Source organism: Erithacus rubecula (assembly GCF_903797595.1).
Source record: "Erithacus rubecula genome assembly, chromosome: 25".
In the NCBI taxonomy this organism is placed as follows: Eukaryota; Metazoa; Chordata; class Aves; order Passeriformes; family Muscicapidae; genus Erithacus; species Erithacus rubecula.
In genome coordinates this window covers 321,362-347,288 of record NC_136677.1, presented here as the reverse complement: position 1 = coordinate 347,288, position 25,927 = coordinate 321,362, and the positions used below count along the sequence as shown (strand labels likewise).

The following is a 25,927-nucleotide window of genomic DNA, read 5'->3' as shown; positions in this document are numbered from 1 at the left end:
CGCCACAAAGGTCATTTTGTTGGTTGGGGTGTGGAGCAGGGCTTTGTGACAGCCCCATGGGACTGGAGGCTGCCAGAATGGTGCCACCCCAAGCAGGAGAGATGCACGAGTGGAGCGGATTGGCAATGGGCAGGTGGTGCTCTCTGCCGGGTGGGGTGATGGCAGTGGTGATGGTGATAGTAGTCCCCCATGAGAAGATCCCTCAATCTCCTCACCAAAGCTCTTTTTTGGGAGATGGAGCAGTTTCTAGCACATCAGTTGAACAGCAGTTCAGAAGCAGTGGAGGAAATACTCTGGGTTTTCAGCTGAAAGTCAAATTCTTTTTTCCGCTGATTTCAGTCCAAATTCCAACTGGGAAGAGGAAATCTGGGAAGCTGGTGCAGTGATGAAGAGTAAGTGTGACAGCTTCCCATCTGATGCAGTGGCCAGAAATGCTACCAGGATTTCCTGGTGGTTACCCCAGAGAAACTGGTTCTCAGGAAGAGCAGAGGTGTCCCAATGCAGTTTCCTTGGGAATGGCAGGGCTGAATCTGGCATTCTCCAGAGTGGTGTGAGATTTGGGGAAAGCAGCACAAAAGGGAGGTGTTGCACATAGATGTTCAGATGTTCAGATACCAGATTACTGCATTTTGGAAAGGTGATGTGTGTTGCCAGGAAAGGGAGCAGTTTTCCATTGGTACCTTTAGGGATGAAACAGCTGAGTGATGGTTTTTGCCAAGGATGATCATGAGTCTGCCTGAACAAGTTTAATATGTATTGATATATTTTTGATAGATGCTCAGTATAATAAAAAGTCTTTGGGGTTGTCACTTTGCAGGGATGATATGCCTCCAGCTTTGGCCAGAAGGCTTTAGGGGCTGCAAACAGCTTCAAACAACTCTTTGGCCTGAAAAAAATGGAAATTGGCCTGGAGAGCACAGCGCTCTATAGGTGTGAACTGTCCACAGGGCAATCCCAGGCTAGAAGCATTAAAAGCTCAGGAACTTCCCACCTCCCCCAGCCAAGAGGGGAATTTGCAATAAAAAGGATTGGCCCTTAAAATCTCCCTCTGCCAGGTTTGCATAGCACTCAGTTTCTTCAGGAAGAGGAGGAAAGGCTGCTCAGGCTCTGTCAGTGTGGGCTGGGGTGATGCTGAACACATCCCTTCCTTCCAAAGCCTGGGGGCCACATTCAGGCACTAGCCTGAGAGCAGAGGCAGCATTTCCAGTGCTGGAAGAAGGGCTTAGGCATGCAGTGCTCCGGGGTGGCTTGTTCTGGGCACAGGGGTGTGTCTGGTCCAGTTCTGTCCCCCAGGAGTATCTCTCACGGGCCTGGAGCTGCCCCTGTCCCTTGGATTGCATCTCCATGGCGCTCCCAGCATCCTGTCCTGGAGATGGGGGACATGCTGCTGTCCCCCCGGCAGGTGATCCCACAGCCTCCCAAAACTGTTTCCCATGGGACGCCCCGTTTGGGCGCGGCAGCCGCAGAGCCTCACCCAGCCCGGGTCCAGCTGCCGCCGTGATTGACGCAAAGCCAGTCTATAAATAAAGTCTTTCTCTCCTCTCATAAAGACTTTGCGGTTTAGTTTGCTTTCAAGGTCAAGATCAGACCTTTCTAAATAAACACATATCAAAGGATCATTAGCGGAGCAGCACTGTTAAATTGAGATATTAACTTCTGTCAGCCGCGCGTTTCCTTTTTGTTCTGTAACTCGCGACTGCAGCGGGTTTTTATTATTTTGGCCCTAGGCAGTAGCATCTGGCTTCTGTAGAGACTGTAAAAATTAAAAAGCAACACAAATCATTGCGAGAGAAAAGCAGTAAATTCAATGATAAGAATTTAAAATTAAGATGTTTCGGCGCTTTTATATTCTGCAGAACATGAAACGAATGAGTTGTGTGCCTGTTGCCATAAAGGCGCCGCCGCTTATCGTCGGCTGGCTCCTTCCTTCCCCGCACACGCCCTCATCATCGCTGTGCTTGAGCAGGAAATGCAGCGAGGGAGGGTGATGGTGATGGGGATGGTGATGGTGATGGTGATGGTGATGGTGATGGTGATGGTGATGGTGATGGTGATGGTGAGGTTGATGGTGATGGTGATGGTGAGGGTGATGGTGATGGTGATGGTGATGGGGATGGTGATGGAGCTGGTGATGGTGATGGTGATGGTGAGGTTGATGGTGATGGTGATGGTGAGGGTGATGGTGATGGTGATGGTGATGGCCATGGTCATGGTCATGGTCATGGTCATGGCAGTGATGGAGATGGAGGGTGGTGGGGAAGACACAAGGTGCCACCAGTTGGGCATGGGGGAGCAACGGGATGCCAAAAGGGAGGGTGAGAAGAGGATGCTCTTGTCCCACCATGCTCAAAGGAAGAAGAGAGGTCGAGCTACCTTGAGGATCCAGAACCACATTGTCTCCCAGGTCCAGATGGGCCCTGGAATAAATCACTCCCAGCAGGCATGAGCTGCCCATGCCAGAGCTGCAGCTCAGGGCCTGGCGCCCATTGCCCAGGCTGCTGTGGGCACCAGCATCTCGTACATCCTCCATGTGCATCCTGCCCTGGGCAGTGGGGAGAGCAGGAGCGTGGCTGGGTGGGAAGCATCACCGCAGGACCAAGAAATGAGGCATTTATTTTGGGGGGTTTGTTAATCTTGCTTGCAAGGTCAGTGTTGTACAACTGCTCTGAAACGCCAGAGCTTTCCTCAGCCTTTGTAAAAGGGTGAGCTGGCATGGAGGCAGCAGGCAGTGCCAGAAGCTTGCCCTGCCCTCCTGTTGCAGCCAGAGTGTCCATGTCAAGCCCAGAGGAAAAACAGCAGGGGAGGGAGAGCAGGCGGCCTCCGCTGCTTTTTAAGAATTAATTTCCATAGTCAGTTAAAGTTGGGAAGAAGGCTGTGCTATCTCTAAGTAAATAATAATAATCGAACAAGTGCCCCCTTGGGAGAAGTTGCCTTCCATAAAGATGTTAATTAGCACAGAAGCCAAGCTGTGGAGTCCAGAGGCAGCCTTTGAAACTGGGATGATTTGGTGTCTCTGGCACAAAATGCATGCATTTCCTGTGCTTATCTTAGGGGGCTTTTCCCCCTTTCTCCACTGAACCATGAAGGTTGTAGGGGCTGTTAGTCAGTGCAGTAATGAATGCCATCACCCCTCAATAGCGCTGGAGCAGGTGGCACCACATGACACAGCTCTGCACAGCACCCCTACATCCAGGCAGGTGTCTGCAGGTGTTGTGTCCCTACAGCAGCATTCAGGGAGGGCTCCTTTGCACCTGCCTGTGGGGGCATTTCAGTGCTGCCACCAAAAACACCACTTTGGATTTCATGATAATCCTGAAAACAAACACCAGAACTGGGGTGGTTTTCTTGCCCTGCACATGCATCCAACATCATCCTGGGCCAAAATGCAGCCTCAGTGCTGGTGCTACCACCAGTGTCCCCAGGCCTGTGCTGGTGCCTACTCTGCTGTCTGCATTTCAGCTCCATGGCAGCAGGATGTGCACAGTGTTCCCCAGGGCCCTCATGTCAGGCTGGGCACCTTCAGGCTGGCTGTGCTTGGATGCTGGAGCTGTGGCTGGGATGCTCTAGGCAATGTGCTCCTTGTTGCCTCTCCCAACCTTCCTGCAGGCAGGGAGGGTTCTCTGTCACTCTCTGTCCACCACTGGCAATGGCACCTTCCTCTCTAATGCTGCTGTTCCTGCATGCTAGGGCCTGCAGCTTCCCCTGCAACAACAGCCAGCAGTGTTGGCTGGGAGGTAGAGACTGGTAGAGAGCCTTTGACATGCTGACAAAAATCATCAAATGTCCCTGAAATCTCATCTCAGGAGTGCCAACAGTCTTTGGGCTCCTGCTTTGCATGGCCAGGATGTTTTGGAGCCATTCACCTTTGTTGTAAGGACAGCATCAGGTCACCTCTGGCATATGCACCATGTAGAAGATGATGTTCAACATAGAGAAGGAGGGAGCCTTGTGGAAGACCCTGAATTATCAGGGCTTGAGCCGAGGGTTTGGGGGTTTTAGGGTATGTGCATGAGGCAGCAGCAATCTCTGTCAGCATCCTTTGATGTGAGCATGCTCCTGCCCGTGATAATACTGGAGCCTTCCCAGTGTGCCCCTCCACAGCCTTTCATTCCATATTCCTGATTATTTCAACAGTGGATGCTCATGTTCCAAGTCTGCTGGCGTGGGTCTGAGGACAGGCAGGGAAGGATGGCAGTGCAGTTGTGAGGAGGACTCAGGGAGGGGCAGTTTGGTTTGCACATCCCAACGCTGGGACTGCCAGCCCCGTGCTGCCACCGTGCTGGGGCTCAGCAGGGATTGCTGCACCTGCAGAGAGGCACCACTCCCTTTGCCCACCTCCTCCTGCTGCCACAGCACCCCCGAGTCTCCCCATTGCCCAGCCACACGGCAGCTCTGGGCTTGGCAGTGCTGCCAGGGGCTCTGGGGGGCCGCAGGCCAGCGCACACACGCGTGCTCTAGCATGGGGGGAAAAACTTGAAGTCAAATGTCTGAAAGTCAGATCCCTTTTTAGTATGAATTTGCTGTATCTCATTCTAAGCACTAATTCCAATTTAATTGCAAGTGGCCTGAAGCCTCTTCAATAGGAGTAACAAATGGTTTGATTTTGTAAACTTCATCAGACTGCATTTTAAATGCGACACACTAGCCCGGCTCGAATGCCAATGAAGCACTGAAGTAGCTCTCTGTTTACTAATTATCCGTTTTTACTTCAAGCCACGCTGGCTGGCTTGTCTGATTAAATCGGATTTGTGGGATAGAGAACAGCTAGCAGAGTTTTCTCTATAGTAAACGAGATTGAAACTATGGCCCGCCTGGCTGCACACTGTAAATTATATTTCCTTTTAAAGGGGACGTGTCGCCTTTCTCCTGCGGTGCACCGCCCGCATCCATAAACCATCCGAGCCCAATGCCGAGGGAGACCCGCCCCAGGGTGCCTCCCTGGGCCGTGGCCACGCCGGTTTGGGGTGCAGTCGGTGCTCTGCGGCGGCGGCGGGCGGGGGCGGTGCTGCCGCGTCCCTCGCTCGGCTCGGACGGGGCGCGCTTTCACACGTCGCATCTCGCTCGTCGTCACATCCCTGGTGATTGCGCTGCTTTGGGACCGAGCTGCTGCAGAGCACGGATGTGCATCTGCGGACTTGCAGCCATAGCGGTTTCCCTTCCTCCATCAAGCGCCGCTCCCCTAAAAATCAGTTTTGGGATCACCTCTTATTTAAAAAGACCCTGCTAGATGTTGCCAACACGCTTACCAAAAGAGCATCCAACACCCAGATCACTGCAGCTTCCACCTCGGAACCCTGTGGCAGTGCTAACAGCTGCCCCACTAGCGGCTTTCAGCTGCTGGCACAGCGCTGGCTCTGGCAGGGACACACAAACCCGGGATGGCGGCAAAGGTGGCAGCTGAACGCAGCGTGCAGGGCTGTGCTTAAACCTCCCCAGTTGCTAAGACTTCAATTCTGCAAGCTTGACCTACGCCGCCCCCTCCCTCGGTATCTATCTTTGTGCCCGGGGGTTTTTTATATTTTAATTTGCTTTTGAACGTCCTGCAAAATTAATGGCGCGCTCGGGGCCATTGTGCGGTGTACAGTAGAGGGAAGGGCCGGCGGCGCCCGCCGAGAGCCAGCGCGTTTCCCGGGGAATGAATTGCTCGCCCGCCTTCACCCCTTTTAATTGTTGACAGTAAAAAGCGTTTAAATGCTGCTTAATTTGTAATCATCTTCCCGCAAAAAGGGGAGAAACCATTAAAATGTCAGGGAAATGAATAAATCCGTCTCTCACTGATTTGGGGCGGCAGCATTTCTTTATCAGGGGTGATTTTTCTTCCGATGGCTGAGGGCTGGCTCAGGGCTTCTGTGCCTAGAGCCCAGGGATGCACTCACGACAGGACACAGGGCTGAGTCCTGTGTCACCCAGAGTGACACCCTCTCAAGAGTTTTGCCTTTTTTTCCCTCTCCCCATTCTTTCTCCAAAGGTGTGACATAGCTGACATGCAGCTTAAAGCAAAGCAAAGCGGCTGCGGGGCGGCGGTGGGACGGCACCCGGCCGAGCTGGCGCGGTGCAGGATGTCACCTGCAGAGCCTCGGGGCCGGGAGCAGCGCCGCCGAGTCCCGTGTCCCGCTGCCGGCTCGGGGCTGGGACGCGGGGCCATCTCCAGCATCCTCCGGCTCCGCGCCCGGCCGCTTCAGCCTTTGTGTCACGCAGATGCTCTGCTCATAGAGCACAACTGGAGCCGTGTGCTTTCCCAGGCCGTGGTACACACAGTTTATTCAGTGATACATTACTTAACAAAGGGGGGGGGGAAAAAAACCGGAAAAAAAAAAAAGGGAGAAATTAGAAACGGCCTTTTGCAGGTCTCAGGAAGCAGTACCTGAGGGATGCCAGCTCCAGCAAACAGCCCCGTCCCCCCCGTGCATGCACGAAGCAGCTCGTCCCCATCACTGCGGCTGCTGGGGGCAGCCCTTTTTTTTTTTTTTTTTTTTTTTTCAAGCGGGGGCCAATTAGTTTCACAAATGAGGGCCCTACGGTGCCAGGGAGGATTTGTTACGGCCCCGCGCGCCGGCCCGGCGGCATTGTCCTGCCCTCCGCCCCCACGGGAGCCCATTGTCCCCGGCCCCAGCGGGGGCTGCTGGCGGCAGATTTATCGGGGCCGGCGTCCCGCCGGCCGGGGCCTCCGCTCCGCAGCTGGCCGCGGCGCTGGGGGCTCAGCCCCGGGGACCTTTGACCCGTCCTGCTGTCACCGCCGGGGCCGCCGAGGGCCGCGGGGCCACATACCTCTTGGGATTTTCTTCGCGCTGCCCGTTTGGGGCTGCCTGCTTTTTTTTTTTTTTTTTTTTTTTTTTTTTTGTCTCGGGAGCGTTTTGTCCACAGCTGCGTGGGGGGCACATGAGCCCGCAGCCCCCCTGGGATAAATCCCTGCAGAGGGAGAAAGGCAGCTCCCGTGCGGGGCCACCTCTCTTGCTGCTTTTTTTCCCGTTTCACTGGGGTTTTCTTCAGATTTCAGAATATTTTTGGGTAGTCCAGTGCAAGGCTGAGGTTGAGCATCCCCCCAGGCAGCTCCTGCATCCCCAGCAGGACAGAGCTGGGTGGGTGGTGGCACAGTGGCAGAGCAGGTGGCGATGTGAACCGAGATGCTCTCTGGGATGCCTGTGTCCCCTGGTTCCCAAGGTGGAGGTGTGGATCTGCCCAGGAGCATCCCTCCCTGTCACCTGCCTGCGTGCCTGGCAGGACCGTGATGCTAACAGTGCTGCTGCCCATCATGTCCCTGCCCCATGGTGCTCTGGTCCTGGCGCTCTCCCTGGGGTTGGTTTTGGCAGCGTGGCAAGCAGCCCTCTGCCCCTGCTGTTCATGAAGGCTGCATGGATTTGTTGGTTACCTTGAACATCTTGTACTGCTAATGAATTGCTAATACAATTTTCTAGCTAATTTTATTTCCATAGTCCTCACATTTTAATGTCTCCAAAAAGCGAGCATTTATTTGCTTAATCTCCCTGCGTAATACAATTTGCAGTGACTCACAGTTCTGAACAATCAGCTATGCATAAGCGAAAACAAACTGTTTAACAGCATAGAGGTCTGAAATGTTTATGGACAGGTACAAGCACCTGGGTTGGGTTTTTTGCCTGTTGTGTTGCTGCAGCCAGGTTTGTACCCAAAGGAGTGGAGTTTGAATCTGCCCTGGGGCTCGGGGTCACATACAGCACAAGGGGTGGGCACCTCGCGCTCTCACATCCTGCCTCCTGCTCCCCAGGGCAGCTTCGTGGGGGGTTTCTTGGGGTCCCCTTTGCCCTGGGCATCACAAGGTCTGAGCTCAGCAGCTCTTGCAGGTGTGTGGAGGTGCACTGATCACCCAACAGCTTGTGTTTGGGCATCCCTCAGCATCGGCTCCCAGCTGCCTCCAGTGCAATAAGAGCAGCTTCTCCTCCTTGGCCGTTCCCCTCAGAGGGCCAGTGTCAGCAGGGTCGGGGTGGCCAGGGTCCTGCTGTTGGGACTCCCAATGACACCCAGGGCTCAGCAGCTCCTGGAGCCCGTTCTGCTGCCAGAGCATCCCCGCTGCCGTGTGGGAGTGGGGCGGTGGGGCAGCGGGCTGGGGAGCCAGGCAGTGCCTGAGCAGGGTGTCTCCCTCCCACAGGCACCGACATGGCCGTGTTCTGCCTGCTGTGCGGCAAGCGCTTCCAGACGCAGAGCGCCCTGCAGCAGCACATGGAGGTGCACGCCGGGGTGCGCAGCTACATCTGCAGCGAGTGCAACCGCACCTTCCCCAGCCACACCGCGCTCAAGAGGCACCTGCGCTCCCACACAGGTACGGCGAGGGGCTGGGCTGGGGCTGGGACACGCTCCTTCCCTGCGGGGAAGAGAAACGGGGAAGGAAGGTAATTTGTAATGAAAGCGTGGAGGTGACTGGAGTGGCTTGGATTTGCTAAACAAAATAGAAAAAAAAAAGCTGCGTGTAATAAGTTGATCTGGTCTGAGGTGGCACGTGACGTTCTTAGGGGGTGTGCGATCATATCCGCCTCATCAGCTTACGGCGGTAGATGCACATAATCAGCTGGTGCTCGGCCCTAATGGGATTAGGGTGACCTGCGCTACGTGTAGCTGGTGCTGCCGTGGCCCCACTGGGGCAGGGCTGCGGGATTGTCGAGCAGGAGAGCGCGGCTTGGCCGCCTTACGCCGTGTCCTCAAAGCGCCCGCGCCGTGTCCTCAGCTCCTCCGACGGAATCCCTGGGCAGCTCCGTGCTCCTGGCCACAGAGCATCGCTCACCGTCACTGCGGGCCAGTCACAAAACATCCCTGAAAGAGCTGATGTTTTGGGATGAGCAGGAGCATGCAGGATCACAGCCGGTGCCACGGATCTTCACAGCTGCCTGGATGAAGCATTCCTCACCCATCCTTTGCCCACACAAGTGGGATGCTCGTGCACACTCCTTGACACCACTGCTGTTGCTGACAGGGAACTAAACCTATGCTGAGCAGGGATGCCCCTTCTTTCTCTTATCAGGCAGGAGCATGCACACAGTCTCCAAAAGGGAGGTGAAGGTGGCTGCTGGGGGTTGTGTGGGTGGTGTCATGGAGGGTCACTCTGCTCAGCCTGTGGCTGGCAGCTGCCAACCCACACGTGGGCCCGGGGTCCTGATGTGGGAAATGGGAATCGTGTGTCGATGATAAGCATGTTAATGCTGAGCGCTGGAGCTATTTATAGCCAGTAATCCGGTGACCTGGGCTGCGGGTCGGGCTGCGCGTGTCCCACCCCAACCTCTGCTGCTTTAGCAGCTCCTGGCTGCGAAAAAACACCGGGATCATCGGCGCTTTAGGAGCATTTAATCAGCCATGTGCTGCCATCCTGCACAGCTGCACAGCTCCCTCTTGTCCCAGGGCCAGGGTGCTCTGTGGGCTCAGGCTCCCCTGAAAAGTGGGCGGCTGGAAATGCTGGCTGCCTCTGGCTGGAAAATTGCTGTCTTTGACTGTAGGATCAAAAGCCAAAGTGGCAGTTTGGAACTGGGCACGGAGAGGGGCAAGTCAACACCAGAGCACAGGCGCTGCCTGTGGAGGGGGGCTCTGAACTGCATCCCGAGCATCCTTCTCCCCCCAAGTGCCCAGGCAGCATCTACGGGAGGGGGCGAGGGGCTGCAGCACTGGGTGCAGCAAATGGGGAGAGAGTAAAATATCATTTTAAAGAGGAAGCGAAAGCACAGGCATGTGAGTATATAACGAGAAGGACAATTTATGCCCAGGCACGAGTGCAGTTTGACACGGGGATAATGAAAAAACGTAGGTCATTGTGGATGACTTAAGCCTTCACAGCTGAAGAAAATGTATGAAATGCGGGGAACATTACACGCTTGGCAGCTCCGCACATCTGCAGCAGGACAAGTGAAATACAGTTCGCCATTCTTTACCATAAACTGTGCTTGTAGGATATGCAGCACAGAGAAATTGTAATTACAGTGACAAGACAAATCAGTAATATTTAAATATTCATGAACAAAGTCTCGGACGATCAATCTATCTTTATTGTCCTTGCCTTCGCGGCTGTAATAAATAAGTAGCTGGAGCCCTCACCTTTCCTTCAAATCATTCTGCCTTTGGTGCCGAACCAGAGTTCATTTATCAGCTGCCTGGTCTGGAGTGTGGGAGATGCCCAGGGCTGGGTCTGTGCTGGTGCTGCTGGGTGAAAAACCTGGAAGCCAGTGGAGGGAGGGTAGCAGCGCGCTCCAGTCTCTCTGCTGTACCGAGCATCCCACGTGTACAGGCATGAAGGGACCAGCACATGGAACTGGGGAGACTGGAATGCTCTGTCCCCAGCATGGCTGCTGGGGCAGAAAGGCAGGGGAGCTGGTTTTGGTGTGTCACAGCAGTCACGGCAGCCCTGACCCTGCGTGTGCTTGCAGGCGACCACCCCTACGAGTGCGAGTTCTGCGGCAGCTGCTTCCGGGACGAGAGCACGCTGAAGGGCCATAAGCGCATCCACACCGGTGAGAAGCCCTACGAGTGCAATGGCTGTGGCAAGAAGTTCAGCCTCAAGCACCAGCTGGAGACCCACTACCGAGTCCACACAGGTACGTGCTGGGGTGTCTGTGGTGATGCTGGCAATGACAGACGGGTCCCCTGGCAGAAAGGCTGGCACGTGGACCAGGATGGCAGCCGGGGATAATGAACCCCTCGATGCACCAGCACGTAACTATTGTTCACAGGTGATCAATAGTCCGTCAGTTCTGCTGTTCTTTACTTGGTTTTTGGCTGTGCCCACTGCGCCAGCGTCGGTGCCAGGCAGTTGATCAGCACCTGGAGGCCCTGAGCCCCACTGACACTCCTGTATCCCCATGTCCCACAGGTGAGAAGCCCTTCGAGTGCAAGCTGTGCCACCAGCGCTCCCGGGACTACTCGGCCATGATCAAACACCTTCGGACCCACAATGGCGCTTCCCCGTACCAGTGCACCATCTGCCTGGAGTACTGCCCCAGCCTCTCCGCCATGCAGAAGCACATGAAGGGCCACAAGCCGGAGGAGATCCCCACCGACTGGCGGATAGAGAAGACCTATCTCTACCTCTGCTATGTCTAAGAGAAGAGGCAGAGGGGCAGCAGGGCCAAGTGGCAGATGACTGGGCAAAAAAATCCCACCAAACCCGCAGCATCCATGGCCTTGTTTGTTTTCAGTTCTCATTTGTTTCTTCTCGCTGGAAGGATCCTGAAGCTAATGCCGGAGCCAGGGACGCACCGGCCCCTTCCCCAGCCCCATCCACACTGCTGTCCCAGCTGCTCATGCGCCTGCTGCCCTTTCACCCTTGCTGCAGGGCAGATTTCACCCTTTGCAACCCCCAGCCAGGCCCTCCGTCACCCTTGGCATTGGCCACTGGTGCTGCTGGGAAGACCATGCAGGAAAGAGGCGCTTCCCTGGAGGTGTGTGTCCAGCTAGTGCTCTAGGAAGGCTTTAATTCCTGGTGTCCTCTGTCACTGGGTAGACCCTGCCGTGGATGCCCTGCAGAGGACGTAAGCTCCCATGTGGGGCTTGGGCCCCATTCTGGCAGGTTCTCGTGCTCCCAGGCTGCGACATCACAGGCAGGAGAGCACAGTGCCCTGGGAGCCACAAGTGCTTTGGCAAGAGCATCCTGGGGGGATCCTGGCCAGAGGAGGGTGTTTGGGGCAGGGAGCCGGCTGTGAGCCAGGCTGCCTTCAGGTGTTGCCTGGTGTCCAGGTGGGCTCAGGGGACACAGGAGGCTGCTGCTCTCCCCATGACCAAAGACCTCTCTATGCATTTCTCCCTCCTTCCCTGCCTTCCCAGGGCAAGGGTGAAGCCCCCCATGGGGAGATGCAGTTGTTTTGGTGATGTGCAGTCGGTGTCAGTGTTGGAGCTGTTAGCGTGTGGCATCACTCCGAATGCAGGGATCCTCTTTTCTTCTGCTGATTTGGGGCACCAAGGAAGGTGCCAAGTGTGGGGTTTTTTGCCCAGTCCTCAGCCGCAGGAGCCCACAAGTAAGGGGTGCCCAGTGGCAGGCGGCTTTGCTCGCCGCTTTTTTTTTGCTTTTTGTTTGGGTTTTTTTTAATTTTCTTTTGGAATATTTCCGCGTTTAGCACATTTTACTTGAAATTACCTCGTTTTTTTGTGACCTCATGAGCTTTTATTGATTTGGGAGGGACAGGGGGTGGCATGGCTGGGATGCACCAGCCACGTGCCCAGCATTGGTGGTGGAGAGGTGGTGGGGCAGTGGTGTCCCTGCCAGCCTCCTGTTGTGCATTATCCTTACCAAAACTGGTATTTTTTGCCTGGCCCCATGGGGCCAGGGGTGTTGGTTCTGAAGCTACCTCTTGTGTTTGTTTTCGTTGTGTTTCTTCTGCGCAGCCACGGGCTTGGTGGTTCCATCCCGCGGCTCTTTTTTGTCGTTTTGCTGCGTTTGGGTGAAAAGGGGGGGAAAGGAGCTGGGGGAGGCGGGTAGGACAGTGTCTGGATACTATTTGGAGGGACACTGGTGGCCCCTCTGGGTTAGGGGTGCCCTTCCCACGTCTCCTGGTGCCAAGCAGGGATACAGCAGTGGGAGCAGCATCCTCCCTCGCGCCCCAGCCCGGCTCCACGCGTGCCCCTGCGCACGGGACCGCTGCTGCTCTGGCAGGGCGGCCACCGCTGCTGTACAATCCGGGATGTGACTGTGGAGAACGGCTCGTTTCATTGTTGTGCCTAAGAACATAAAAAAAAAAAAAAAATTTAAAAAAAAAAAAAAAGAAAATAGTTCTTTCACACGGAAAGTTGCTGCAATTTCTGGCGTGTGCACGGCAGGTCCACGTGGTGCCCTGGCGCTGCCAGACACGGGTGCCGTGTTGCCGTGGAGCACGTGGCCGAGATCATGTGGCTTTTTTTTTTTTTTTTTTAATGCTTTAACCTCCCCTTCCATCCCACCATCCCTGTCCCTCAGAGACACAGCCTGCACTGCAGCAGCGTTGGGGTCAGCGTTGGAGCGATGCTGCTGTACCCCGGGCGCGCGTCCCCGCGCTGCTGGCTGTGGCGCAGCCCCTTTGGCCCCCCTCCATATATATATATATAAGTATATATATGTGTATCATAGCAGTGAGGACCAAGCGCCGCGCGGGGCCCCGTGGTCCCGGGCTCCCTCTCCCCTGGCTTGTGTCAGTGTTGTGAGCGCCCGCCTGCCCGTCCCGTTGCTCTGTGTTGCCGCTCGTGGTTCGGGTCCGTCGCTGTCCTCGTTCCGTCTACCTCAGCACCTCTCTGAGCCCGGGCGCAGAAGGTGCCCAAGTTCCCCTTTGGTTTTCTCAGAGTATCTATCGGCTCCTATTTTTTGTACGACTTTTCCTGTCTCACTGTTCGCTCCCCTGCGGTTCTGCTTGCGAGTCCTCTTTCTGTCCTCTAGCCACAGATGCCGTTAGCTAAAAATTTCCTGAAAAATAAAGAAAAAGAAAAAAAAAAAAAAATACCAGTTGTGGTGTCTCCTAGTTGCAGCTCTCTGCATCTGCCTTCGTCCTGTGTAGATTCAGATGCATTTCTTTGTAAGACTTCAGTGTTTCTGACAGAGGAAAAAAAAAAAGATTAAAAAAAAAAAAAAGAAGAATATACTGCTGCAGGTTTTTTTCTCTCCATGTGTCACTAAGTGAAGTTCGTGCCTTCTATAGCAAAGAGAATATTTTTTACATCCTACTAACGGTAGATTTTTTTGTAGTGAACATTTTTTGTATTTTTATTTATAAGTCTCATAAGGAAAATAGCAATGTTCAGTTGTATACCTTGAATCTGCAGTTAGAAAACAAAAAACAACCAATAAAGTTAATTCCGTTGTCTCAGCCTGCTGTCTCCCATTCCTGTGCCTGTCAAGAGGAGGTGGAGAAGGAGGAAGAGGAGGAGGTGGAGGAAGGACGCATCCCATCACCTTGGGGTGAGCCATGGGGGTACCCATAGTTTGGGGTGAGTTTGGGGTGCTGGTCTGAGGGGAAATTGAGGAGGTCCTAAAACCACCCAGTGGGTTGGGGTGTCTCCCTGGAATGTCAGTATTCCCATGGGCAGGGAGCACCCACAGCATGCTGCCTGCCCCTGTGGCTCACCAGGGAGCAGAGCAAGTTTGCCTCAATGAAAGTGAACTCGTTCATTTAAACCTGCCTGCAGAGCCGTCCGGCCCCCCGCTGCGTTAATTATCCTGTAGTTCCCGACTGATTGCTGTACACTAAGCTTAAGCCCTCCTTTATTTATTTACCGACTACATTAACGGCAGCGCCTGCTCTCCTTTTGTGCTGTGGGGAGCCGCACAGCTCCGCAGGCTGAGCGGGTGCTGCCAGCCCAGCCGGCCGTGCCTGTGCCCCCTGCCTGCTGCCCACCCATCGCCTGGGCCTCGTGGGCTCTAGGACATTTGGTGTGGCCCAGCTGGAGCCACCCGGCTCAGAGCATCCTTCGGGTTTTCCCAGGGATGCTGGCACGTGCCAGTGTCAAGGCCAGGCTCGTCCCCTGCCCCGGCATTTCCCAGCAGGTTTGAGGGGCCGCCCGTCCATGCCAAGGTCCTGATGGTGGTCCTGCCTCCCCCAGTCCCCCCAGCACAGCCTCCCAGGAAGGCTTTGGGCAAGGGGTGGGGAACTTTGTTCCGGGTTGGGCAGGCAGAGGTGGGGGTGCTGTGAGCAGCCTGGGGGCTGCAGCGCCCGGGAGAAGGGGGGCACGGCCCGTGCGGGCTCCGCTGGCACAAAGGCGTGTTACAATCGCGGGGAAGTCGCGGCAGGACCGGCCTTTGTGTGCACGCTCGCGCAGCAGCTGGGAGCGATTATGCTGCAACAATGTTCTGTTCCATCAACATTATGTCCTCATTAAACCTTTATTAGGAGATTAGATTCAGATTTATTGATTTTTTTTTTTTTAAAGAGGAAAATCCAGGCTTCTCTCAGAGAGATGCCTAGAACTTTTTCCTACATGCAGCACTTCCCAAAGTAGCGAGAGGGCGAAGGGATAAACAATCTTTCCTCCAGCATGGGCGGCCTGTCCTTCCAGGGAAAAGGACTGCTGAGCTGCTTGAGGGGGTTAGGTTTGGTACATGATGTCTGCACTGGGAGGAAAAGGACAAGGACCAAAGCATTCCATAGGATACAGCAGCACAGGTGAGCATCTTGCAGTGCAGCCCTGGGGGACATTGGGGTCACGGTGGGCAGGAGAGGGATAACAAGGCTGGCTCAGGAGTCTTGCTGCCCAGCACCCTCATCAACACACGGGCTGGGTGGCATCGCACACCCAGGTCAATGGCCCCATTGGATTTGTCTGTTGGAGCGTTTGATGTTACACGAAGGCAGCTCATTCCAGAGGGTGTTAATTGCCCGCTGCACTGATCAGGTCTGTAGCACCATCGATCTCGGCAGGATCAATGGGCTGATTTAGTGTCTCACGAACTCTTTAACTGGACACCTCATCAATAGGCAGCCACTTACAGACCATCAGCGCGTTAGTGCGGGCCGGCGCTGGCAGGAGCCCACTGCGCCCGTCCTCAGCCCCCGTCACTCAGAGGGAAGTTTTCCTGCAGGTGATGGCTCTGGGAGGGTGAGTGGGAGTCTTGCTCTGAGGCTGGTGGGTTTGAGGGTGTATTGACCCACCTGTCCCCCATCACATGCAGGCCCATATGCAGAGATGCTCCTAAAGCATGGGATGGGCCCTCACGACATCTGCAGCACTTTCTTCTCCTCTTCGCCTTGTGCCTCTGTCCTGGCAGGGGCAGATGGACAGTGTGGGCTGGGGACCGGCTGCAGCTGTGATGGCAGTCCTGCCCGCGTACATCTGCCCCGGCACCGCGTGCTCACGGAGCCAGTCCCGGTGCCATCCCTGTTTGGCCGCAATCAGACACCGGGTCTCTCCTGCTCTAAAACTGCTGGACACGAGCATGGTGGGGATCTGCTGGGGGAGCGTGCCGGGGCCCCGGGGTGGGAGCAGCAGCCGGGGTGAGAGGTAGGGGAGCCGAGGACAGCGGGACCCCTGGGGCGGAGGAGATCCCCCGGTGCAGGGGGACCCCACCCGATGCGGGGACCCCGGGCCGGGCGGCGGGGCCGGAGCGGGGCCGCTGTCCGCGGTGCTGAAGCCGCGGCCGTGGCCGGGCCGGACCGGGGGCGCTCCAGGGGTTGGCAGGGGAAGAATGGAGAGAGGTTTGGGCAGGGTCGTGGGGTCCTGGGGGCTCCTGCCCATGTCCGCGTTCCCGCTGCGCAGCTCAGGGACATGAGGGATGCGCCCGCCTGGGTGGACAGACACGGGCGAATCCCAGAGCCAGGGAGAGCCCCTGTCTCCCGCCCTGAAACATGGACGCTGCTCAGGCATCCCTCCACACCGACCAGAGGGTGCCCAGTGTGATGCTGTAAGCCAGGACGGCTGCCAGGTACACCCGGAACAGCAGGATATCCAACACGTAGCCCACTTGCAGCCACTCCCGGGCGACGTCGCGGAATTCCTCCCGTTTTTCCAGGAGCTGGCGGATAGCCGTGGCCTCACGCAGCACCTCCTGCAGCGCTGCTGAGCCCTCCGTCCGGCCAGCAAAGGCCAGTGCAGACCTCGTGCCCCCCGCTGCCCCGCACTCCCGGGGGTCCTCACAGACGTAGGGGGTTGGCTTGGCTGAGGGATCAAAAGAAGCAAATGTGAAAAACCCATTTTGACGGGGAACTGGGATTTGTGAGGGTGAATTAGGCACCCACTTCACCATACAAAGAATAGCTATGTAGATGTAGATAGCTACAGAGCACCTAGACTCCTTCAGTTCCCACAGGCCCTCTCTGTGCAACCCTTACCTGTGCTGTCATTGTTCTCCATCTGCCTGGAGGTGTCCAAGCTTTGCATCCTGCTTTGGCTGAATTTCTTCCTGTCCCGGATACAGAGCAGGATGGTGGCTTTTTCCAGCAGCAGGTGTTTCAGCCACTCAGGCACGTGGGGTTGCAGGTCTTGCTTGTGCACCAGGCGCACAATCAGGATGGTCTCTGTCAGGCTGATGACGAGCAGTGCCATGCACACCACAAAGTAGATGCCTGCAGAGGCATCAGTGAGGTGAGTGACCTGCAAAGGCTCGTGCACAGAGCACGGGTCCAAGCAAATCCTCCCTGCTCAGCTCTCAGGGCCCGTGGTGCCTGCCCAGGACTGGCAGTGGGGTCGGTGCACACCGTACCTATCAGCGGCGTGCCGACGGCAGTCGCTGGCAACGTGTCGGATACAATAATGAGGAAAACTGAGTAGCCCAGCAGGAGAGTGATCTTGAAAGAGACCCTCTCACCACTGTGGGGAGGCAGGTAGAAGCCCACAATGTCCATAACCATCAGGAAGATGCTGGGGAGCAGCAGGCTGACAGTGTAGAAGAGGGGGCGTCTCCGGATGACTACCTGTAGGACAGAGGCAGAAAAGGCTGTGAAGGGTTGAAATGAGGCCTTCAGCTGGTGTGGCTCTTTGCCGAGGCAGGTGAGGATGTGGGAGGCAGTAAGGTGAGCCAGAGGAAGGGCTCTCTAGCAGGAGCCTCCCACATGTGGGAAGGAGCTGCAGCACAGAGCAGCGACAGGGATGGGGCAAGTCCCTGAGAAGGGCGGTTTCAAAGGTTTCAAAGGCTCTCACATAAAACTTCATCTCAGCGTAGCTGTCACTGCTCTTGACACTGAACTCCTGGAAGCGGCTGAGGACATAGAGCAGCTCCCACTCTCCCTGGTTCATGAAGACGCTTCGGTCGAACTTGACGAGCTCCGGCTGCCGCCACAGCGAGAGGTTGATATCACGAACTGGGGGAGCAGAGGAGAGGTGGGAGCCGGGGGTACCCTGCCCAAAGCGCCGGCAGCTCGCACCGGGCGGCGCGCCTGCCCTCCCTGCGCGCTTCCCCGATCCGCTGGGGCCATCTAGAGGGACGAGCCGCCTTCTGCACGGAGCTCCGGCCCGGCTCAGCCCCTGCCCGGTCCGCTGGGACCATCTAGAGGGACGAGCCGCCTTCTGCACGGAGCTCCGGCCCGGCTCAGCTCCTGCCCGCTCCCCGAGCCCCCCAGCCCTGGGCACTCACTGTGGTGCAGCCAGCTGGTGAAGGTGAGAGAGCAGTTCTGGACGTCGAAAGGGAAGTTGTAGATGTCCAGGCTGCAGGCGGTCATCACCTGGATGGGTTTGAGGTTCTGCACCTCCCCGTGATGGCTGACGTAAACGTAGGGGACGTGTGGGGACTTTCCAACATCCACACTGAGGGATATGAGGGACAGAGATGTGGGCTGGAGAACACTCTGGGCAGGGGTTCAAGGGCCATTTCAGGGGGCAACTGCCCAAGAGCCAGGGATTTGCCCCCTGCTCTGCTTTTTTAGTAATACCCTTGCAGGCGTTTCTGCACTGCACTGCCTCTGCACTGCCCAGACTGCTGCCTTCTCCCAGACCGAGAAGTGACTGTGTCATTGTCCCAGAGTCCTCAGGAGACACTGGGAACAATTTAAATCCGCACGGAGCAGGAAGGACACCAGATAGCTCCATGGGAAGAGCCAGCAGCTCTGCAGCTGCCCTTGCATTGTACTGTCTTCACAAAGCCTTTCTCCTGATATCTGGATCACACCCCCAGCACAGTGAGGGTAATTACCAACAGTTGTGGTTAGCCAGCATTGGAAATGGCCCAGCTGCCGAGCCAATCCCCATCTGCAGCTCCCCAATGGGGGGAGGCTGCCAGCTCTGTGCCAGGAATACAAAGCATGGGACGGTATGTGCCCGTGGTGGGTGAGGGAGCTCCAGTCCTGGTCTATCTGCCTTGGGACTTTGACTGCACTCACAACTCATTGATGAGGATGTCAGGCACCCAGATGCTCTCCACAGGGAGGGAGATCTGCGTCAGGTTGTCGAAGTGAGCTGGGTCCCACTTGAGGAATTCGTCTGTCCAGTGCTGGGGACAATGGAGAGGGGACTTGGTGGGTAAGGTCCCTTCACTCTGCCAGCACACAGACCCCAGGCTAGCACCAAGCTTGGGGGGAGGGAAGTCTTAGCCTTTGGCTCACACAACACCCAACCGTGCAAAACAGGGAGCATGAAAGCAGAGCCCTGAGGTTCGTGTGCTACACTGCCAGCCCCCAGGATTCCCTCTCTGCTCTCCTGCAGGACTGCACACTTCTCTCACAGGAAAACGTGGGGGTTTGGGGGTGCCTGACCCCAAGGAGGGCCACCAAGGAAGGGGCAAGGCTTCATGGCTACTCACCTGCCTGTACCAGATGTAGGTGGTCAGCACTTGGTTCTTCTCATCCTGTGGGAAGATGTGTCAAAATGGGGGCACTGACACCCCAGAATTTTTGGGCTGGAATTCTAAGACTTCAAAGCTTGGAAGTCCTAGAGTTTTGGGGCCAGAATTCTCACATTTTTGGGGCTGAATTCCCAGGGTTCAGGGCTGAGTATTCCAGGATTTTGAGGCCAAAGTTTCCAGGATTTGGGGGCCATAATTCCTGGGGTTTTGGGGCAGGAATTCCGAGGGTCTGGGTCAAAATTCTAAGGGTATTTGGGCTGAAATTGACAGAGTTTTCAGGCTGAAATTCTCAGAGTTCTAAGCTTGTAATTCCAGGGGTTTGGGGCCAGAATTCCAAGGGTTTGGGTCATAAAATTCCCAGGATTTTGGGGCTGAAATTCCCAAGATTTGAGGGTGAAATTCCCGGGGTTTTGGGCGAAAATTGCCAGGATTTTCAGACTGGAATTCTGAGAGTTCCAAGCCCCTGGGGGCGGGGGCTCCCCTCCCGGAATTTGGGCAGGGCTGGCTGGGAGGATGCTGCGGATCCGGTGCCGCTCCCCTCCCTGCGGACACACGCGGGCCGGGAGCAGAGGACTCACCACGCTGAGGATGGCATAGACCATGAGGTCGATGGCCACGTCGGTGGTGGTTCGCCAGTCCCGCACGGGCCGGGTGCCCTTCTGGTAGCGGGCCAGGAGGTGCTGGGCCAGGCGGCGCAGGGCAGGCTCAGGCTGGGCCCCTGCTGGGGAGGGAGGCTGCTGCACTGGCGCAGGGGCTGCAGCACTCTGGCTCTGCCGGGGGCTGCGGGCTGCTGCCAGCTGCCTGCCCTCACTTACCACCTAGGGTTTCCCATCCAACTTCAATAGGAGCATCCTGGTGGGAAGCAAGCCCGGACACCAGAACCACCACCTAAAGTGTTACTGATATCCCGTGCTGTGCAGGTCATCAGCGCTGTGACCCTCCCCAGCCTCAGGGGGCACAGCTGCCAGCCTTCACCTCTCTGGACAAGTGCCAGGACAGTGGCAGCAGGGAAGCACAGGGACACACTGCCCCTGGGTAGGTTTCATACCATTCACTCCCGTCAGGGGCATTTCTCTGCTCAGCAGGTGGAGACGGTAAAGGTTAGAGATGAAACACAGTGCTAAATTCATTTATTGGGTATCTTGGTGTTTGCTTCCTGTGAAAACAGTCCCTTCACTGATGTCAGCAGCATCAACCAAGGACATACTGTTTTTGACATGGTGTCCTCACTGCCAGGCACCTGGAATGCCATGGCTGGGCCAGGGCAGCAATGCTACACTTGTGGCTGTGCTCTGTAGCACACCCAGCCCCAGAGTCCAATTCCAGCATAATGGAAGAGACTAATTGGAATAGATCTACAAGAACTTGGGAAAAGCTGCTGGAGGGGAATTTTATTCTGTATTTTAAGCTAAAAAAAAAAAAAAAAAAAAAAAAAAAAAAAAAAAAAAAAAAAAAGAGAGAGAGAAAAAGCAGCAGCCTCAGCCCCTCTGACATTGCCCATGAGTGGTAGTGCTGGGGAGCCACCCAGATGCATGATGCTCGCCCAGGCAGGCATGAACCAAGAGAGCCTGTGAAATGGGGAGGAGGCAACAATTAGGGTGAGGGGAGGAAATACAGGCGCTGCCATCACCAGCTCAGGCCAAGTGGCCTTTCCTGCTGCAGCTGGTGGCAGCTGGCTTGTGCCTGCACTCCTCCTTGCACCTTCTTCTCCTCACATCCACGGCACCCATATCTGCATCAGGATGCTTTGACAGCAGCAAAATGGCAAAGGAAGGACTGGGCTGGGTTCACCTCAGATGCTCTTTGCCTCTGCTCCAGACACAGTGCTGGTCTGCCCAGATCAAATCTGTGCCAAGGTTATACTGGCAACTCACCTGCTGCAACTCAGCACAACCCTGGCAGAGCCCTAACATGTGGGGATCTATGTGCACAGCCCTTCCTGCCTCCTGGCCAGCATTGCCAGGGTGAGACTATCACTGTTCCTGCTCCTTTTCTGCTGCCTTTGCTGTGCTAACCGTGGGAGAAGCTTTGGGAATTGTGTAACAGGAGCTACATGACCAGAGATTTGAGTCACTAGCCTGCTGAACACTTTCAGCTGGGCTGGTGCAAAATAGCTCAAGGATTTTTGTGCTATTTCCCAGGAATGTTAGATGGTAAAATAATAATGGAATAACAAGGAAGTATGCTGGCCCTCAATTTGCACTGCGCAGAGCTGCAATTACAAGCTATAAGCACAGCCCAAAACCCAGCTCTAGGTTATGAGCTACTAAACATTGTATTGGAGAAAGCCCCTCATCAGGCAGGGGGCTCAGGCAGCATCCCTCAGGCAAGTGGAGTGCAGGCAGGGGACCCCCACGTCTCTGTCCTCAGGGCTGGATCTCGGCACAGCTCCAGAGCACCTCGAGACCCCGCAGTGGTGACCCCAGAGGGCAGAGCTGGTTCTAAGGCTCCGTTTCCTTGCTGCCAGTGTTGCCCAGGCAGGATGCGCCTCCAGGCTCTGACCGGAGCTCTCCCACGCTCTAGCTTCTCCCAGGTACGTCCCTTCCCGATAGCACGAAGGTTTCCCTGAGGAGCAGCCTTCGCCTGTCCTGAGCACGGCTCCGGTTTGGAGAGGCGCTGGCTGCTCCGTGCCGGGAGCTCCCCGCGCTGCCTCAGCTCCCCAGCCCTGCCCGGGGTCCCTCGCCTTACCTGGGCTCTGTAGCGCCGAGGCCAGCGGCAGCAGGGCCACGAGAGCCCCGAGAGCCGTGGGCACCATGGATGCGCTGGCTCCGGCTCGGCGGAGCACTGAGAGGAGCAGGGAGGCAGGCGGCACTCGAGTGCCTTTCCCCCCGCCGTCGGGTTTTTGAGAACGCCCAATTAATCTCGCGATCAGCCTCTCCCGCTGCATCAAGTTTCAGGCTGGAAGGATGTGAGTGGGGCCCACCCAGCTATACCCCCACCCCCGCCAGCTTCCAAAGAGCTTCCCCGTCTTCTGCCCAGGTGCCCGCCCGTGGCAAAGCGGGTTTTGGGGTGCGAGCATCATGCCCGTGTGCACTGGGGGGCACGATGAGACGAGAGGGCGCTGCAGGTGCCAGGGCTGCGCCAGGAGATTCTCAGCAGCTGGAAAGACGGGGAAGACCCTCTGAGGGGCAGGAAAGGAGAACGTGTCCAGGGATGTGGTACTGATACAGGGTGGGTTTCACCCAGCAGGGGAGAGGGGAGCCCTGGATGCTCCGGGCTCCCTGTGACACCCTGCAGCCCACTGACAGTGGCTCTGGCAGTCACAGGTGGGAGCAGCATGTGCAGCCAGCCCTTGGCATCCCTGCCCGGGGCAGCAACTTTCCCCCAACCCCTCCAACCCCGCACCTACATTGGGGCCCATTTTCACTGCAGAATCTCACACGTGCTGTAAATTTCAGCAAACGAAGTGCCAACTGGTTTCAGTTTCCCAAAATATTTAATGCCCTGGGGCAAACAAGTCTAGAAGGAAAGCCTGGTCAGGTGTTATTGAGAGTCAAAAGGTCCTCGGTGTCCACCCATGCCCTGCTCAGGCTGTGCATCCATCCCTCCATGTCACAGCATCATAGCCTTGGGCTGGGCAGTGTCCCTCTGCCTGGCAGGGGAGCTTCCCCTTGACCCCAAGCCTCTGTAATTTTCTGTATTCCTGTATGTCTACACTGTGCTTCTGTGTGTTGCAGGTGCCTGTGCCCCCAGAAAGCTGCCAGCTGCTGGAAATCCTGGGGAAGTGGCGGGCAGGGACCAGAGCCTGCAGCAGTGGCGTAGAGCAAATTGCATCAGATGCCGGCATGGAGTCACTTAAACGAGATAAGAATTAGTGCGGGGCTCTGATGAACTCCCCCTTGGCTGCCAACAGCGGTGTCAGGGAGAGAGCGAGAGCAGAGCTGGGGCTAATTTGATTTCTCGGCTCCGTTAGTGGCAGGCAAGTCACCTCCCAGGGAGCGCCAGCAGCTCACAGCGCTCTCCCCTTATTGAATCTGGGAAATGGAAATCACGGGCAGCGCCACCATGGTGCTGGGGACTGTGCCCCACTCTGCCCCCTCTCCTCCAGCCTCCTGCATCTGCAGCCGGCAGGATGAGGCCAAGGGGGCGTGGAGCGCTCCAGTGGAGCCTCTGCTGCAGCATCATTAACTCTGAATTTTCTCCCTTGGGTTTTACATCTTTATCTTAAAGAGATTTTAATGTAGTTCCTATCAGCCCTCCTGTTATTGGATACCTAATTAGCGTGATCTACTGTAGTCTCGTGTTCCGTGCGCACGCAGGGGGCTCTTGCGGGACATTTTGTGGGACGGCTGATATCAATCGGCAGCGCCCAGATCAGATTTACTTTCTGAAATAGCATAATGGGATTTTATTAGCCCTGTAATCTGCTGCACGGTAATTGCTTTTCTGGGAATCGAAGTGCTCAGTGCCTGGGGCTTCCCACAGCTCAGCTCTGCGTCCCGTCCAGGCTCTGCTGCAGCCAGGCAGGGCAGCGTCTCTGCACCGGGATGGATGAGCACTCAGGCCTCTCTCCTGGAGCAGCCACGCTGCAAGCAGGTTCCCTGGATGGACAAGCAGCTATTTAGCCCAGAGCAGCAATCTCAGAGGCTGGGGAGAGCACAGGGGCACAAGCACAAGATCCCCAACATGTGACGACACAAGTGATGCTCTGCATTCCCTCCTCACCCCGGGCTGACCTCATCCCAAGTCCTGGGTGTGCAGCATTATGCATTATATTCACCCCAAGCCATGCAATGTGCTGGGGGCTGTTGAGCTGTGACAGGAGCACATCTGGGCTCTGTGCAGGATGGGGGTTCGTAGCCAGGCTGGGGACCACAGTGGGAACAGGGAGGGAGGCCTCAGTTGTGGTGCTTGCTGGTGCAGAGGGGCAGGAGAGGGAAGCAGCTCTCCTCCAGGCTGCCAGCGCTCGCCTTTCAGAGCGCGTTCGGGGCATCAAAAACAATAAAGCATCAGCAAGGAGCCCTGGCAGCACAGCTGCCTGATGGCCCCAGCCCCATCACGCGCCTAAGGCCGCCCATTACGGAGCCTCACGCTGCCCCAATTGCATGTCTGCTGTGATTTAACGCTGCGAGACATGAAACAAACACCGCAGGCAGGCAGGGCTGCCCACGGGCAGGGCTCACTGCGCCCCGCTCCCGGGGCCCTGCACCCTGGGGCAGTGTCCTGCGGGGTGTCCATGGGCCAGGGGGACACACAGGATCTGGCACTCACCTTGTGCAGCTGCAAGACAGAAGCACAGACCAAATGCTGCTGAACAGCTGCTCAGTGGGGCACCCTTGACTAGTTTAATTTAGGAATGCTGGTAGCTTTGTCCCATGGGTGCAAACTGCATGGCCCTTGGAAAAGCCAAAAATTGCCCATTCCAGGTACCAAGGCAATCCTCATCCCAGTGAAGGAGCCCAATGCTTTTAAATCCCCCAGAGAAGGGATGGGAGAACTTTCCTTTCATGTCCTCTCTTTCATTAGACACCCTTCAGGTGTTTGCAATATTCTGCCACTACCACCAAAGCCAGGTAATAATAGTTACATGAAGGTATTTGGATTGCTGTTAATGAAGAGGTCTGGCTGATACTGAGTGGAACAGAGACTGCATCACAGGCTGAGCCCCACCCAAGGTCAGGCAAGGACTGCCTTGTGAGATGAACTCGGCTGTTCTGTCTTGTATGACTGTCTTTTCCTTTTGCCTTTTCTTTTTGAAGGAGACCTGTGCCAGAGCCTCACTGGGCAGGAGAGGTACAGTGGGCTCCAGTGCTGTTGTGCTGCCACTTTGGAAGAGTCCCCATCCCCAGGGCAAGTTTGCAGCAGGGATTGTGCACGCAACAACTGCCTTGATGTAAAAGTCTCATGTCTGAAAAGGTCTTGCAGAAAAGTCTTCTGCCTCTTGTTTCTGTTGAAATCCAATCCATGGAGGACTGCGGCAGTGCTGGAGAGATCGGTCTTGTGTGGGAACAGCCCTGGAGGGGACAGTGACACCAGACAATTTGGGGTTTTCTAATGTGCTTAAAGCACTTATTGCTTCCTTTTGCTAAGTCAAGGCTGTATGGAAAGCTCTCAGGACATGGACATGGAAGAAGAGGGCATGTCTGCAGCTTGCTCTGTCTGATGTTGTACAATCTCCCTCAGTAAATTATCTTGGATGTAACAGTGCTGTGACTGCACTTAATGCTGCAAACAAATTGCTCTACACCTTAGTTAATTATCACAGCATTAATCAGGCTGCTAAACATTAAACACAGCCTGGACAAACCTGGAGCTAAAAATACAGTTCTGGGTTTATCTTTGTGGCAGGGATATTCAGAATTTTTATGGTTAATAGTTTTTGTAAGGTACAAAAATCCTGGGAACCTGAGCAACAAAATTAGGGTAGAGCACTATTCCCTCAGAAAATCTGAGAAATGCCTGTTTCCTGCTGATTTACCCAGGCCCGACAAAGCATGAGTTTGGATGGAGCAGAAAGCAGGTGCCGGCCCCTCGTTGTTTTGAACCTTTTCCTCGCGGTTTTCCCCTGGGGCGCATCCATCCCTGGAGCATCCAGTCCCCTCCCGCATCCTCCATCCACCGCCCTGCTCGCAGCGCTGGGCCAGCTGGGCGGACGCGCAGGACCAAGGGAGGCGGCGGGGTGTTATCATTGCTTTTATTATTGTACTACTGCAATTAAAAGAAAACGATTCACTATTATCGGGGTAGAGCGCCGCTGGGGCCCGTGATCCCGGCTGCTGCGGTGGGGACAGGGGAGAAAGGGCTCGG

The 25,927-nt window shown here is 55.9% G+C and overlaps 2 protein-coding genes, 1 long non-coding RNA gene and 1 pseudogene across 5 annotated transcripts in view; 2 read left to right on the top strand and 2 right to left on the bottom strand.

The window, feature by feature from the left end:
- Positions 1–13,781, top strand: part of ZBTB16 (zinc finger and BTB domain containing 16) — a 55,317-nt gene extending 41,536 nt beyond the window's left edge. For both annotated transcript variants that reach the window (XM_079326747.1, XM_079326746.1), the window contains exons 5-7: positions 8,126–8,296; positions 10,383–10,550; positions 10,826–13,781. In XM_079326747.1, the coding sequence (XP_079182873.1) occupies positions 8,126–8,296; positions 10,383–10,550; positions 10,826–11,055 (569 nt within the window). In that variant the 3' untranslated portion in view covers positions 11,056–13,781. The remainder of the gene's footprint in view (positions 1–8,125; positions 8,297–10,382; positions 10,551–10,825) is intronic.
- LOC306812285 (putative claudin-24 pseudogene) overlaps positions 1–25,927 on the bottom strand; it is a 153,226-nt pseudogene that overhangs the window by 102,267 nt on the left and 25,032 nt on the right. The window lies entirely within an intron of this gene.
- LOC306812280 (5-hydroxytryptamine receptor 3A-like) lies at positions 14,680–22,093 on the bottom strand. Its single transcript, XM_079326759.1, has 9 exons — positions 21,869–22,093; positions 19,759–19,901; positions 19,139–19,183; positions 18,720–18,829; positions 17,978–18,147; positions 17,545–17,705; positions 17,108–17,318; positions 16,737–16,970; positions 14,680–16,563 (listed from the first exon to the last, which is right to left on the bottom strand). Exons 1-9 carry the CDS (start codon positions 22,065–22,067, stop codon positions 16,265–16,267), a joined length of 1,572 nt encoding a protein of 523 aa, XP_079182885.1. The 5' UTR covers positions 22,068–22,093; the 3' UTR covers positions 14,680–16,264.
- On the top strand, positions 22,600–25,322 carry LOC306812294. Its single transcript, XR_013776840.1, has 2 exons — positions 22,600–23,099; positions 24,880–25,322. It is a non-coding gene; the product is annotated as an uncharacterized lncRNA (long non-coding RNA).